This window comes from Schistocerca americana, chromosome 2 (assembly GCF_021461395.2).
Source record: "Schistocerca americana isolate TAMUIC-IGC-003095 chromosome 2, iqSchAmer2.1, whole genome shotgun sequence".
Classification (NCBI taxonomy): Eukaryota; Metazoa; Arthropoda; class Insecta; order Orthoptera; family Acrididae; genus Schistocerca; species Schistocerca americana.
In genome coordinates, this window is record NC_060120.1 from 948,289,934 (window position 1) to 948,304,838 (window position 14,905).

General features: G+C 44.1%; 1 protein-coding gene across 1 annotated transcript in view; it reads left to right on the forward strand.

The window, feature by feature from the left end:
* Positions 1-14,905, forward strand: part of LOC124594566 (AF4/FMR2 family member lilli-like) — a 167,521-nt gene that overhangs the window by 132,463 nt on the left and 20,153 nt on the right. The window contains exons 4-5 of the mRNA XM_047132937.1: positions 110-449; positions 8,937-9,084. Coding sequence (XP_046988893.1) covers positions 110-449; positions 8,937-9,084 — 488 coding nt within the window. The remainder of the gene's footprint in view (positions 1-109; positions 450-8,936; positions 9,085-14,905) is intronic.

The window sequence follows — 14,905 nt, forward strand, 5'->3', positions numbered from 1 at the left end:
CGCCATTGTTGGTTCACTTTGTATAGTCACGCCTCGAGTTATTACACTGGCCGGTGCGCACAGTGTATTGTTCAGCCGCGGCAGGTGCAGATGCAGCGTGTGTCGGCAGGTCCCCAGGTTCGGACGGCAGCAAGAAGCAGCTGGCGTCCAACGACTCGTCGTCCTCCTCCTCGTCGAGCAGCATCAGCAGCAGCAGCAGCTGCGGGGGCGGCGGGGGCGGCGGCGGCGGAGGAGGGCGGTACCGGCGCCAGGGCGGGGGCGGCGGCGCGCCCAAGCCGGGCACGGTGTCGGCGCACGTGTACCACACGTGGGACGGCCGCAACCGCGTGCGCCGTTCCCGCTCCCTGCAGCTGCCCGAGACCAAGTCGCCGTCGCCGGGACACGCGGGCCCGCAGCCGCCGCCGCCGGGGTCTCAGCCCGGCACCGTCAACACCACGCCCCCTGCCCCGGTAAGTCCCCTGTCGCTCGCAACTAGAGCTCCGCAAGCAGTCACACTCTTTACGTCTCGCTGGGTCTTGTTTCAGTTATTTGACAGTTTCGCAAACTTTCTCAGGTAAATGTTCGACGTGGGTTGTACTGGAACGCTGTTTGACAATACGTAATTAGGAACTGGAACTACCTAGCTTATTTGCACACAGAAAACATGTTTTTTGACAGCATCTGGCATCCAACCTCAATAAATCATCAAATGTAAATCACTGAGATTTATTTGATTTATATATTGACGAGATAGGATGAGGAAAGCTGAAACACATTTAGGAATTAAAATAGGATATAACATACCATTATATACGAGGGTCACTCCAAAAGAAAGGCGCACAATTTTTTTAAAAATCCATCTTTTATTCTACATGTTTGAAAGTTTTACGATGTGTAGATACGTCCTTGAGGAACAATATTTTCATTTCTGCACATAATTTCCATCCCTCTCAACTGCCTTACTCCATCTTGGAACCAGCGCCTGTATACATGTACGGTAAAATTCTGGGCGAACCTGTTGGAGCCATTGTTTGGCAGCGTGCACAAAGGAGTCATCATCTTCAAACCTTGTTCCACGAAGAGAGTCTTTCAGTTTCCCAAAGAGGTGATAATCACATAGGGCGGGTCAGGACAATAAGGCGGGTGATTCATTGCTGTCCATCCGAGTTTTGTGGTCGCTTCCATGGTGTTTTGACTGACATGTGGCCGTGCATTGTCGTGCAACAGGAAAACATCCTGCTTTTGCCGATGTGGTCGAACACGACTCAGTCGAGCTTGAAGTTTCTTCAGAGTCGTCACATATGCATCAGAATTTATGGTGGTTCCACTTCGCATGATGTCCACAAGCAAGAGTCTTTCGGAATCGCAAAACACGGTAGCCATAACTTTTCTAGCAGAGGGTGTGGTTTTGAATTTTTTTCTTGGGTGAATTTGTACGATGCCACTCCATTGATTGCCTCTTCGTCTCTGGTTAAAAATGGTGGACCCATGTTTCATCACGCGTCACAATTCTTCCAAGGAATTCATCTCCACCATTCTCGTACTGTTCCAAAAGTTCGCTGCATACCGTTCTTCTTGTTTCTTTCTGAGCCACTGTCAACATCCTGGGAACCCACCTGACACAAACCTTTTTTAACGCCAACACTTTCAGTATTCTGCAAACACTTCCTTCCCCTGTCCTAACGTAGCGTGACAATTCGTTCTCTGTGATGCGTCTGTCAGCAGTCACCAATTCGTTAACTCTCTGCACATTGTCTGGAGTGTGTGCAGTACGAGGCCTGCCGCTGCGAGGACAATCCTAAATATTGCCGTGCCCGCTTTCATCACGTAACCTGCTTGCCTACCGACTAACTGTACTGCGATCGACAGCAGCATCTCCATACACCTTTTTCAACCTCTTGTGGATGTTTCCCAGTGTCTCGTTTTCACAGCACAAGAATTCTATGACAGCACGTTGCTTCTGACGAACGTCAAGTGTAGCAGCCATCTTGAAGACATGCTGTGGCGGCGCCATTCACGGGAACAGGTTGAACTAAGTTTGAAAACAAGTGGGAAGGATGTATCTACACACTGTAAAACTTTCACACATGCAGAATGAAAACTGTATTTTTACAAAAATAGTGTGCATTTCTTTTGGAGGGACCCTCGTACTCTATTATAGCTGACGACCACATGATGTTACAGAAAACAGAAGATAATTTACAAAGACCGAAACCAATATCTACGTCTACTTCTACACGATTAGTCTGCTATGCACAACAAGGTGCCTGGCAGAGGGTTCAATGAACGACCTTCAAGCTGTCTCTCTACCGTTCCACTCTCGAATGGCGCGCGGGAAAAACGAGCACTTAAATTTTTCTGTGCGAGCCCTGATTTCTCTTATTTTATCGTGATGATCATTTCTCCCTATGTGAGTGGGTGCCAACAGAATGTTTTTGCAATCGGAGGAAAAAACTAGTTATTGAAAATTCACGAGAAGATCCCGTCGCAGCTAAAAACGCCTTTGTTTTAATGATTGCCACTCCAATTCACGTATCATGTCTGTGACACTATCTCACATATTTCGTGATAATAAAAAACGATCTGCCCCTCTTTCTACTTCTTCGATGTCATCCGTCAGTCTCACCTGCCCGCATCTCGTGGTCGTGCGGTAGCGTTCTCGTTTCCCACGCCCGGGTTCCCGGGTTCGATTCCCGGCGGGGTCAGGGATTTTCTCTGCCTCGTGATGGCTGGGTGTTGTGTGCTGTCCTTAGGTTAGTTAGGTTTAAGTAGTTCTAAGTTCTAGGGGACTGATGACCATAGATGTTAAGTCCCATAGTGCTCAGAGCCAGCCAGTCCCACCTGATACGGATCCCATACCGCACAGCAATATTCCAGAACAGAGTGGACAAGCGTGGTGTAAGCAGTCTCCTCAGTAGACCTGTTGCACCTTCTAAGTGTTCTGCCAATGAATCGCAGTCTTCGGCTTGCTCTACCAACAGCATTATCTATGTGATCGTTCCAACTTAGGTTATTTGTAATTGTAATCCCTAAGTATTTAGTTGAAGTTACAGCCTTCAGATTTGAGTGACTTATCGCGTAATCGAAATTTAACGGATTTCTTTTAGTACTTATGTGAATAACTTCACACTTTTCTTTATTCAGAGTCAATTGCCACTTTTCGCACCATACAGATATCATATGTAAATTATACATGTAAATAGTAATATATAATTTAAGTATACATTGTGATTCTTATTAGCGTTTAAAAACTTCGGAAGCTACGTAGATGACCCTGAGAAAAGTAATTTGATGTAAGAGACATGGGGCCGCAAATGTCCGGAAATATATCAAAATGACAAACGTTGAACATGCGGCGTCGGATCCATAATATGGAGGGTACTTTTGAGCGCGTGCATGAAGGGATGACTGAGTGAGGCAGTACTTGCATTCAAGCAAACCGTGCAAATTTCGAATGCCTTTCAAAATGTGATCTGTTGTAAACGTAGAAGGCGCAGAATTATTGTTCTCGCTGTAACCAAGCAAAAGCTGTTCTTATTTTCTGTTTCTTTCTTACTGTCCCTTTTTTATTCTGTTACAGACGTTATTTAGTAAAGGGAACATACGTCTTTTACTGGTAAAGATGCAGTTCGGAAGCTTATTTAGTTCTGACGCAGTATGACAGGATTTGGTTTTGCTGCACTTTGTAATAAAGCAACGGACACCGCGAGACTGGTATATATTATTAATATATCAATACCTCAATGAAAACACGCAATTGTTTCACACACTTAAAAAAGTGCTGCCTGCCAGACGCAAGACTCGAACCCTGAGCTCCACCTGCTAAAGTGGCGTATATAGGCCTGGAGCCACACCGACGAGAATACTTGACTCGTGTTGGGATAATCAGGGCGACAGACCGAAAGCCCCAAGTGCTGCACGTGTGAAGAGCTATGTCATCTGGTGACGTCACATATGTTCAGCACCTCTCATCCACTTCTGGAGTACTTCCGATACTTGCTGTCCCATGTGTGTTACATTAAATGACTTGTCTCAGCGTCATGTACGTCACTTAGGAGGCTTTTAGACGTTAATAAGAATCACCCTGCATTGAACTTGTCTTGTCACCGCCAGACACCACACTTGCTAGGTGGTAGCTTCAAATCGGCCGCGGTCCATTAGTACATGTCGGACCCGCGTGTCGCCACTGTGTGATCACAGACCGAGCGCCACCACAAGGCAGGTCTCGAGATACGGGATAGCACTCGCCCCAGTTGTACGGACGACGTAGCTAGCGATGCACACTGACGAAGCCTCGCTCATTTGCAGAGCAGATAGTTAGAATAGCCTTCAGCTAAGTCAATGGCTAAGACCTAGCAAGGCGCCATTAGTAACATTGCATGTATCTAAAGAGTCTCACTTGTATCGCCACAATCTCCAGATGTACAACAAGGATGGATTAAAGTTAAGTATTCCAGAAGTTACGTACTTTTCTTTATAGCATTCATTACGTATCCTGTTTCAGACCTCACGCCATCCTGCTTTAGTTTAGCGCGTGCCTTTCGGCTTCCTCTCATTGTGTCTAGGCTGTCTTGTCTAGACACAACAGAACTGGCCTCCATAATCCAGTCAGATCTAATATAATAATAAATAAATTTTAGAACCAGTATCCTACTTCAGTTATGTAGGATGTGATATCAGTTTTAACTGTGGCAAAGACATTGAGAAGAAGGTTAATAAATTTCAAGCTATTTCCGAAATAACTGGTAGAACATTGGGAAGAGAAACTAGAAAGATATATTCTACAAAATTATGGCTGTACGTATCCTGGTTTGTGGTTCCGAATCGTGGGAAATAATAAAAAAAGAAAAATTGCTTATACAGGCGGCAGAGATGAAGTTCATGACATATGTAAGGGGCTGTAACAGAATAGATACAAGGAATGAGACAATAAGATAAGATTTAAAAATCTTGTCGGTTAATAATAAGATAGTAGAGAACAGAGTGAAATCAATGGATTCTGAAGACAGAAAGATAGGAAAGAGGGTGCAAAAGAAAAATGATGAATTACCGGTTGACTGGTAAGAACTAGATGCACCTCATAAGAGGCAGATGGACTGTTGTATTTCTTGGTTTATTCTTCTGGTAAAGGATAGTGTGCCTAGGAATATACGACATTTTCTTGTCGGTGTCTCAATCAAGTGAACGATTTTAGAATCACATGAAGAAATGCGCTGCAGAGACCGCCATACGCACTTCAAGTATTTTTTGTTGTTTTTGTTGTTGTGAGAAATGAGGTTATGTTTCGTGTAGCGTTGGTAAATACTACGATTTCTACATATTCAAGTATTGTGTAATATGTTAAACCTGTATTGAGGATACCGTTAATTTTTCAGTTACAGAGTTTTGTGGTACGTAGGATTGAGTATGTTTTTAAAATTTTGGATGGTTTAACTATACTTACTCGGTCGAGCACAACTTGAATAGTTACTTGACAACTGTAACTTGAAAAGATAGGTGTTATGCCATGGAACATGTAATACTTGCAAATAAACTGGGTTTCTTGAATGTCTCAACACGCTGCCCTGTTTTGAAAATGGAAATTTGTGTTAGTTGGCAAAAGTTACTATTTAAAAATGTTTTTAACTTATAACTGGTTTTCAGTGATATTTCTTCACTTCATATCAGCGACGGTAGTTCATGAAAATAAATTATTCTTAATCGATCATTCCTACTTCATTGAATACTATTTACTAAAGTTACTAACTGCTAAATATTTTTTTTAGAAATACTAGCATAAACACATGTCAGAATGTGGTGCAGATTGAAGTTTGTGAAATGACTGTATGAATTTCTTCCGCATGTAGTCCATCCCCTAGATAAATACTTTGTAACATACATCTATGGCAGCAAAACTGAGACATATGCATTCCATATGCTTAAATATGTCTTTTCCAATTTGTACTAAGTTCGCTCAATAGACCAGAAATTGCTTCATTATGCACTTCGCAACAATAAACTTAATATTAGTGCCAGTGGTCAGACACGAAGTACTGCAGCCTGAACTCTTGCAATTTCTGCCATTTCAGAAGTAAGGAGTCCAGCAATCAAGTGACATACAGACAGTAGGACTAAGTACTGTAAACTTTAATTTGGTGCAAAAAAATGTTGAATCTTCCTGGCAGATTAAAACTGTGTGCCCGACCGAGACTCGAACTCGGGACCTTCGCCTTTCGCGGGCAAGTGCTCTACCAACTGAGCTACCGAAGCATGCCCGCTCCGGGTCAGACGCTGCATGAGAAGTATAGGTTGGAAAATGAAAGACCCCTAGCCCTCGAAACCTAATAGCGTCAGGGTCGGAAAAGAACAAGAGCTGGCAGAGGGTGGCCAGATAGGAAAGATAAAAGTGAGGAACCTGGCATAAGTACGTGGAAGCAATGCCAGGACTCAGCTTGGGCCTCCTGGTCGCCAGCCACGTATCACTAGGTGTGACTCCCTGAGGGATTTATGTCCTTTAGTTAGGTTTAAGTAGTTCTAAGTTCTAGAGGACTGATGACCTCAGATGTTAAGTCCCATAGTGCTCCGAGCCATTTTGAACCAGCAACTGAGTGGGAATGAAGCGTGGCTCTCGGCGCTATTTGTAAATTCGGGCACCGCACCAAACTGTGGGTCCGCAGTTCAGAAGCAGATCCCAGCGGCCAACATGACAGCAGGAGGGAACGAATCGTTGGTGCTGTTTCGTCCAGAGGCCGGCTCGGTCTCTTTGTCTCTTACGTTGGGACACCTGTTTGGGCGCGAATTCACCGAACGAAGGGAAACTGGCATGCCTACGCCACCGTGCTACTTCACCTTTTATTCAAACGTAAAGGCCAGGAACTGTACAGGAAATTCGCCATTTTGAGTATTTTCTACATCAACCAAATGAGGAATGTGAAAATTACTCTTCCCCCAAAATTTTATGGTTCACCATGTAAGCAATCATTCATTGCAGGCCTGAATTACAGGCCTATATCACTAACGTAGATTTGCGGTAGGGTTTTAGAAGATATACTGTATTCGAACATTATGAAGTACCTCGAAGAAAACGATTTATTGACATACAGTCAGCACGGATTCAAAAAGTATCGTTCTTGTGAAACACAACCAACTCATGAATTAATAAGTTCTATAGACAGGGGATGTCAAATTGATTCCATATTTTTAGATTTCCAGAAGGCTTTCGACACCGTTCCTCACAAGCGTCTTCTAATCAAACTGCATGCCTACGGAGTATCGCCTCAGCTGTGCGAATGGATTCGTGATTTCCCGTCAGAAAGGTCACAGTTCGTAGTAATAGACGCAAAGTCATCGAGTAAAACAGAAGTAATACCCGGCGTTCCCCAAGGAAGTGTTATAGCGCCTCTATTGTTCCTGATCTATATTAACGACATAGGAGACAAATGGGTCAAATGGCTCTGAGCACTATGGGACTCAACAGCTGAGGTCATCAGTTCCCTAGAACTTAGAACTACTTAAACCTAACTAACCTAAGGACATCACACACATTCATGCCCGAGGCAGGATTCGAACCTGCGACCGTAGCGGTCTCGCGGTTCCAGACTGAAGCACCCAGAACAGCTCGTCCACTCCGGTCGGCTCACAGGAGATAATCTGAGTAGCCGTCTTGGATTATTTGCAGAGGATGCAGTCATTTACCGTCGTGTAAAGTCATCAAATGATCAAAACGACTTGCAAAATGATTTAGATAAGATATCTGTATGGTGCGAAAAGTGGCAATTGACCCTGAATAAAAAAAAGTGTGAAGTTATTCATATGAGCACTAAAAGAAATCAGCTAAATTTCGATTACGCCATAAGTTACATAAATCTGAGGGCTGTAAATTCAACTAAATACTTAGGGATTACAATTACAAATAACCTAAACTGGAACGATCACATAGATAATATTGTGGGTAGAGCAAACCAAAGACTGCGATTCATTGGCAGAACACTTAGAAGATCCAACAGGTCTACCAAAGAGTCTACGCTTTTCCGCCCTATTCTGGAGTATTGCTGTGCGGAGTGGGATCCGTATCAGGTGGGACTGACGGATGATATCGAAAAAGTACAAAGAAGGGCAGCTCGATTTGTATCATCGCTAAATAGGGGCGATAGTGTCACAGACATGATAGGTGAATTGGAGTGGCAATCATTAAAATATAGGATATTTTCGTTGCGACGGAATCTTGTCATGAAATTTCAATCACTAGTTTTCTCCTCGGACTGCGAAAACATTCTGTTGGCACCCATCTAAAAGGGAGAAATGATCATGATGATAAAATAAGAGAAATCAGAGCTCGTACAGTAAAATTTAAGTGCTCGTTTTTTCCGCGTGCCATTCGAGAGTGGAACGGTAGAGAGACAGCATGAAGGTGGTTCATTGAACCCTCTGCCAGGCACTTTATTGTGAATAGCAAGGTAATCACGTAGATGTAGATGTAGTTGTATATTGATACTCGTTGTCTGGGGAAAACTACATAAAATAACCGTCTTATGTTTATGATTTGTTAATTAAAGATCCGTCCAGTCTCAGATTATTATCAGTGAGTTCGAAATGTTGCTCGCAACTGGAAACTCTAGATAGAGTTATCAAATTAGCAATATTTGAATTTTGTTCTTTGTATTAGGAACTGGCCAGTACAGCGGCTATGGCCGGGCTCTGGGAGTTGTACGTCTTAAAAAGTCTCTGCGTTACAAGAAACTTTACACAATTCTTAAATAAGTCCTTGTATTTTATATTCCTAATATTCTGTTTCCTGAGCTCCTTTCCGTTCTAATTAAAAACTTCAGAACCGTAGTGCAGCGTTATCTTATAAAATACTTAAAATACTAGAATAAACTGTAATTTCTGGAGCGTTGCGGAGGCCGCCTCCTTTGTTTGCATCTGTTTTTTAAATATCTAACGCAATCCAGTGATATTACCATACGGCCTGCCTGCAGACGCCGGAGTACCAGTACTTCCTGGTGAAGAACTACCGCGACAAGCCGTCGACTACGCAGTACTACCACCAGGCCACTAGCGACCAGCACCGCGTGCTCGTCAAGCTGCCGCAGGAGTCCTCCAGGAGGCAGTACATGCAGCACACACGTGAGTATCTTGTTACACAGTTTCCCATCCCGTAAAGAGAAATTATTGAACATGGCCATTTCCAGATACTTTTGCCTATATAGGACACAAGGCTATCGCACCCTCGGAGTAATACACACTGACCAGCCAAAACATTATAACCATTGCCCTCCGTGACGTTGGATGTAAGCGGAGAAGACACGAATCGGGGACCAACCTGGGGAAGTTATGGGCTACAGATGGGTAAATGCAGTGAGATAAGCGACTTCGACAAAGGGCAGATTGTTATTAGGCAGAAAGTGTGAATGAGTATCTCGAAAACGGCGAAGCTAGTCGAGTGTTCACGTGCTACTGTCGTGAGCATCTACGGAAAGAGATAGAAGGAAAGTGGAACTAGCACTGGCGCTAAATGGTTGGACGTCAACGACTCTTCTCAGAACGTGGGGTCAGCAGGCTTGTCTGCTCTGTAAATAGTACAGACAGTGGTCTGTGGCTTCTCTGCTAAAAGAGCACAATGCTGGTGCACCCAAAAGTGTTTCGCAGCACACGGTTCGTCGTACATTGTTGAACAAGGAGCTCCGCAGCAGACCGCCCCTAAGTGGTCACATGTTGACCCAACACCATTGTCAGTTACGATTGCACTGGGCACGGGACCAATGGTATTCGACCGTCTATAAATGAAACGTGTTGGCCCTCTAGCTGAATCACAGGTGAATGATCGTCTACACAAACACCGTCATCGAGGTGAACGGCGGGTCGAAAAGTGCAGCCCGCCACGGATGCAGGCTGGTGGGAGCAGTATTAAGCTACGGAAGACACTCTCCTGCGCTTGCATGACACGCTGACAGCTGAGAACCTCCTGCATCCCTTCATGCTTGATGTCTTCACCGACGGCGGTGTCATCTTTCAGCAGTATACGAGGTGCATTCAAGTTCTAAGGCCTCCGATTTTTTTTTCTCCGGACTGGAAAGAGATAGAAACATGCGCATTGTTTTAAAATGAGGCTGCGTTCATTGTCAATACGTCCCAGACTTGGCAGCACCGTACGGCAGATGGAATTTTACCGCCAGCGGCGAGAATGAGAACTATTTTAAATACTTAAAATGGTGACGTTTTCCTTACTTGAACAGCGTGCAATCATTCGTTTTCTGAATTTGCATGGTGTGAAACCAATTGAAATTCATCGACAGTTGAAGGAGACATGTGGTGATGGAGTTATGGATGTGTCGAAAGTGCGTTCGTGGGTGCGACAGTTTAACGAAGGCAGAACATCGTGTGACAACAAACCGAAACAACCTCGGGCTCGCACAAGCCGGTCTGACGACATGAGCGAGAAAGTGGAGAGAATTGTTTTGGGGGATCGCCGAATGACTGTTGAACAGATCGCGTCCAGAGTTGGCATTTCTGTTGGTTCTGTGCACACAATCCTGCATGCCGACCTGAAAATGCGAAAAGTGTCATCCAGGTGGGTGCCACGATTGCTGACGGACGACCACACGGCTCCCCGTGTGGCATGTTGCCAAGCAATGTTGACGCGCAACGACAGCATGAATGGGACTTTCTTTTCGTCGGTTGTGACAATGGATGAGACGTAGATGCCATTTTTCAATCCACAAACAAAGCGCCAGTCAGGTCAATGGAAGCACACAGATTCACCGCCACCAAAAAAATTTAGGGTAACCACCAGTGCTGAAAAAATGATGGTGTCCATGTTCTGGGACAGCGAGGGCGTAATCCTTACCCATTGCGCTCTAAAGGGCACTACGGTAACAGGTGCATCCTACGAAAATGTTTTTAAGAACAAATTCCTTCCTGAACTGCAACAAAAACGTCCGGGAAGGGCTGCGCGTGTGCTGTTTCACCAAGACAACGCACCCGCACATCGAGCTAACGTTACGCAACAGTTTCTTCGTGATAACAACTTTGAAGTGATTCCTCATGCTCCCTACTCACCTGGCCTGGCTCCTAGTGACTTTTGACTTTTTCCAACAATGAAAGACACTCTCCGTGGCCGCACATTTACCAGCCGTGCTGCTATTGCCTCAGCGATTTTCCAGTGGTCAAAACAGACTCCTAAAGAAGCCTTCGCCACTGCCATGGAATCATGGCGTCAGCGTTGTGAAAAATGTGTACGTCTGCAGGGCGATTACGTCGAGAAGTAACGCCAGTTTCATCGATTTCGGGTGAGTAGTTAATTAGAAAAAAAATCGGAGGCCTTAGAACTTGAATGCACCTCGTACTTGTCCGTGTCTGGCAGCCAGAAACATTCTACGGTGGTTTGAGGAGCGTTATAGTGAACTCACGTTGATGTCTCGGCGAGCAAATGCGCCTAAAGTAAAGCCTATAGAACCCATCTGGGTCGCTATCGGGCGCCATCATCGCGTACGCAAATCAGCGGCCCGTTATTTACGGGAATTACATGACCTGCGAGTAGACATCAAATGCCACATACAGCTACCTCCACAAACCTACCAACAGATTGTCGAATCCCTGACACGTTGAATCACTGGTGTAATGGTTCCATGACGGACAAACAGACTACTAAGCAGGTGCTCATGGTGTTTTAGTTCATCAGTGTAAACAGTCTGGCCGATAATGATGGGAAGGGTTGTACCGCTTGAAGATCTGCCACGTAGAGTGGTTCGACAAAAATGTGGAAACACGGCTGGAAATGCGTTTGACAGAATCGAGAGAACAACAGCAGTCGAACGCGAAATCCGACGTTTTTACAGCAGATCTAAATTTCAACTTTTACATAGTCATCTTCTGTGCATGTGACAACAGGAGACATTAGTCCAAAGTGTCGCATATGTCCCGTATGTTCTACATCAACCAGTATTGTATAATACGTTAGACTTTGGACTAATATTTCTTTTTCTTATATGCACTGAAGATTGCTATGTAATGGTTGAAATCTAGATCTGCTATAGTAAAACGACGGATTTCGCTATTGATTGCTGCTCTGTTCTCCAGTTTCTATATTCAACGAGCGCTGAACACAATTTGATCATATGGATTTCAATCTAATAAATGTAGATCTTAGTCAAGCATGCAGGTTGCGCTGTTGTATTTGACCATGAACGGCACCTGCACAATGTCGTCAGTACGGTCACAGGTTCGAATCCTGCCGCGGGCGTGGATGTGTGTGATGTCCTTAGGTTAGTTAGGTTTAAGTAGTTCTAAGTCTAGGGGACTGATGACCTCAGAAGTTAAGTCCCATAGTGCTCAGAGTCGTTAATGTCTTCAATACGTTTCAAGTATCAATCGTGGCCAGAAAAGTGTTCTGTGTAGTCGTGAGTGCATTATGTGGGAGCTAAGGGAATTCGAATCTCATGGCGCTCGTATAATTGATTCTTCCGTAAGCAAGGTAGCCAGAGTGCTTGACGTTTCAAGAGGTACCGCATCGAAGATTTATACCTTATACAGGGGAAGAGGAAAAACAGCATTCACCAAGTCACGATACAGACCAAACTTTGTGTTGAGTGATCGTGACAGAAGGTCTTTGAAAAGTATTGTGACGAAAAATAAGAGGACGTCAGTTGAAGAAGTCACTGCAGAACTGAAAGTCGTACCAAAACAACACGAAGGGAGCTCCATGAACACGGACTAGCAGAGCCAGCTGAAATTCCAAAACCGCAGATCGGTGATGCAAATGTCCGCAAGAGAAAACAGTGGTGCCGAAACCATGAACCTGAATTATGGGGCAATGGAAGAAAGTCATTTGGTAGGATGAGTCGTATTGCACACTGTGTCCAACTTCTGTACGAGTTCACATTCCAAGAGTGAAACACAGCGGGGGTTCAATGATGATTTGGGCAGCCATATTGTTGCAGCGTATGAATCCAATTGGTACTCTGTACGGTACTGTTACTGACAAGGATTATGTGATTATTTTGGCTGACCAGGTCCATGCCATGGTACAATGTTTGTTCCCCATGGCTGGCGCCGTCTTCCAATACGATGTGGCCCGTTATCACACAGCACAAATCGTCCAAGTCTGATTTTTCTCAGCACGTGGTCAGTCGTCGCATCTCCCCTGGCCAGCATAGTCACTAAATCTCAGTTATTGAGCTATTCTGGTCTACAATGGAAAGAAGTGTGCGTGATCACTACCCACCTCCATCGTAGTTACCTGAATTTGCTGCTGTTTTGCAAGAAGAGTGGTATGCACACAGGACCTGTGTTTATCCAATACGAGACAACTGGATGTTCTTCTGTATACAAACTGTTTTCGTAAACGTGTTAGGGATACTAATGCGTTGTGGTTTTTGGTGTTCCCATATTTTTGTCCTCCCTTTATATGACATACTACTTGGATAAGTGCTCTGTTAGGGTAAGGCAATGCTGGTTCTCTCCCTTATGGGTGGACGGTGGAGGTGCCATTGAAATGTCAAAGGGAAAAAAAAACCTAAAAAGGGCTGTATTAATGTCGAATGACTTGCGCCGCGCGGGATTAGCCGAGCGGTCTAGGGCGCTGCAGTCATGGACTGTTCGGCTGGTCCCGGCGGAGGTTCGAGTCCTCCCTCGGGCATGGGTGTGTGTGTGTTTGTCCTTGGGATAATTTAGGTTAAGTAGTGTGTAAGCTTAGGGACTGATGACCATAGCAGTTAAGTCTCATAAGATTTCACACTTTTTTTTGACTGACTTGCTAAGATTCCGACTCCTAGGGAAGAGACTGTGGAAACGGGACGACGGGTAAACAATTCTAGTGCGCATAGAAAATATATATATATATATATATATATATATATATATATATATATATATATATATATAGTACATCGCGAGTTTATAAGATGACATTGAAACGTCCCCTTAGAAAAATTTGTGAATTACTGTGCTGATAAACCTCTATGTTACTGTACTGGTTAACCTCTACGTTATTTGATTTTCAAACAGCTGAGCAAAACTGAACATACTCAGACATTACTCTCTTTACTTATTCTGATCAACATTAAACTGACACTCAATATTTTTAGCGCAACGCAATCTGACTTTCAAAAATCCCTACAAAAGAATGGCCCTGACTAGCAATAACCAACACCTTTCATGAATCACTTACCTCACAAAAATCTTCGTTACTCGAAGTACTGCAATACAGCGAGCGCCACTACTGCCAGCTAAATAAAAGATTCTAACTACTGAAGGCACTAACTACTGATAGGCAAAGTTAGCAAATGAAAGATTTTGACAGACAACAAACAATGTATTTACCTTAATAGTGTTCAAAAGTCATAAAATATATCAGTTCATGATATCCAGTATTACAAATTTACTCTTTCTGGCGGACACACGTCCAGATCGTCCGCTCTTAAAATTCTGCCATCTCTCTCCCCACATCTACCACTGCTGGCGGCTCACCTCCAACTGCGCAACGCTATGCGCTGTTCACATCCAACTGCCCAACACTACAATAGCGAATATTTCAACAATGCCAATCAGCCACAGACTGCACACAGCACAGTGAGTGATTTTTATACAGAGCGCTACGTGGTGTTACCAACATAAAAACCTAAACAGCCTACTTACAACATGACCGGTTTCGATCAATAGTATTCTGTGCTTTTCTGGAAATTCCCACATACCATTTCTTATCGATCACACTTCCCATAGCCCCACTTAACCCTCCTGCTCAGGACTGTGCATTTCAGTAATTTGTTCTCACAATAAAACTGTCATAATTGTGTATGTTTCAAAAGAGAGTAAACAGCATCTTGTAACTTCTTAGAGCTGTACTCTACAGACTATAAAATTTTTCAGTGATGGCGATTTCCCTTTATAGGCTCTATTTATCAGTGTAGCGTGATCAGATGATTATGACCTTGGCGGCCGTTACTAAGAG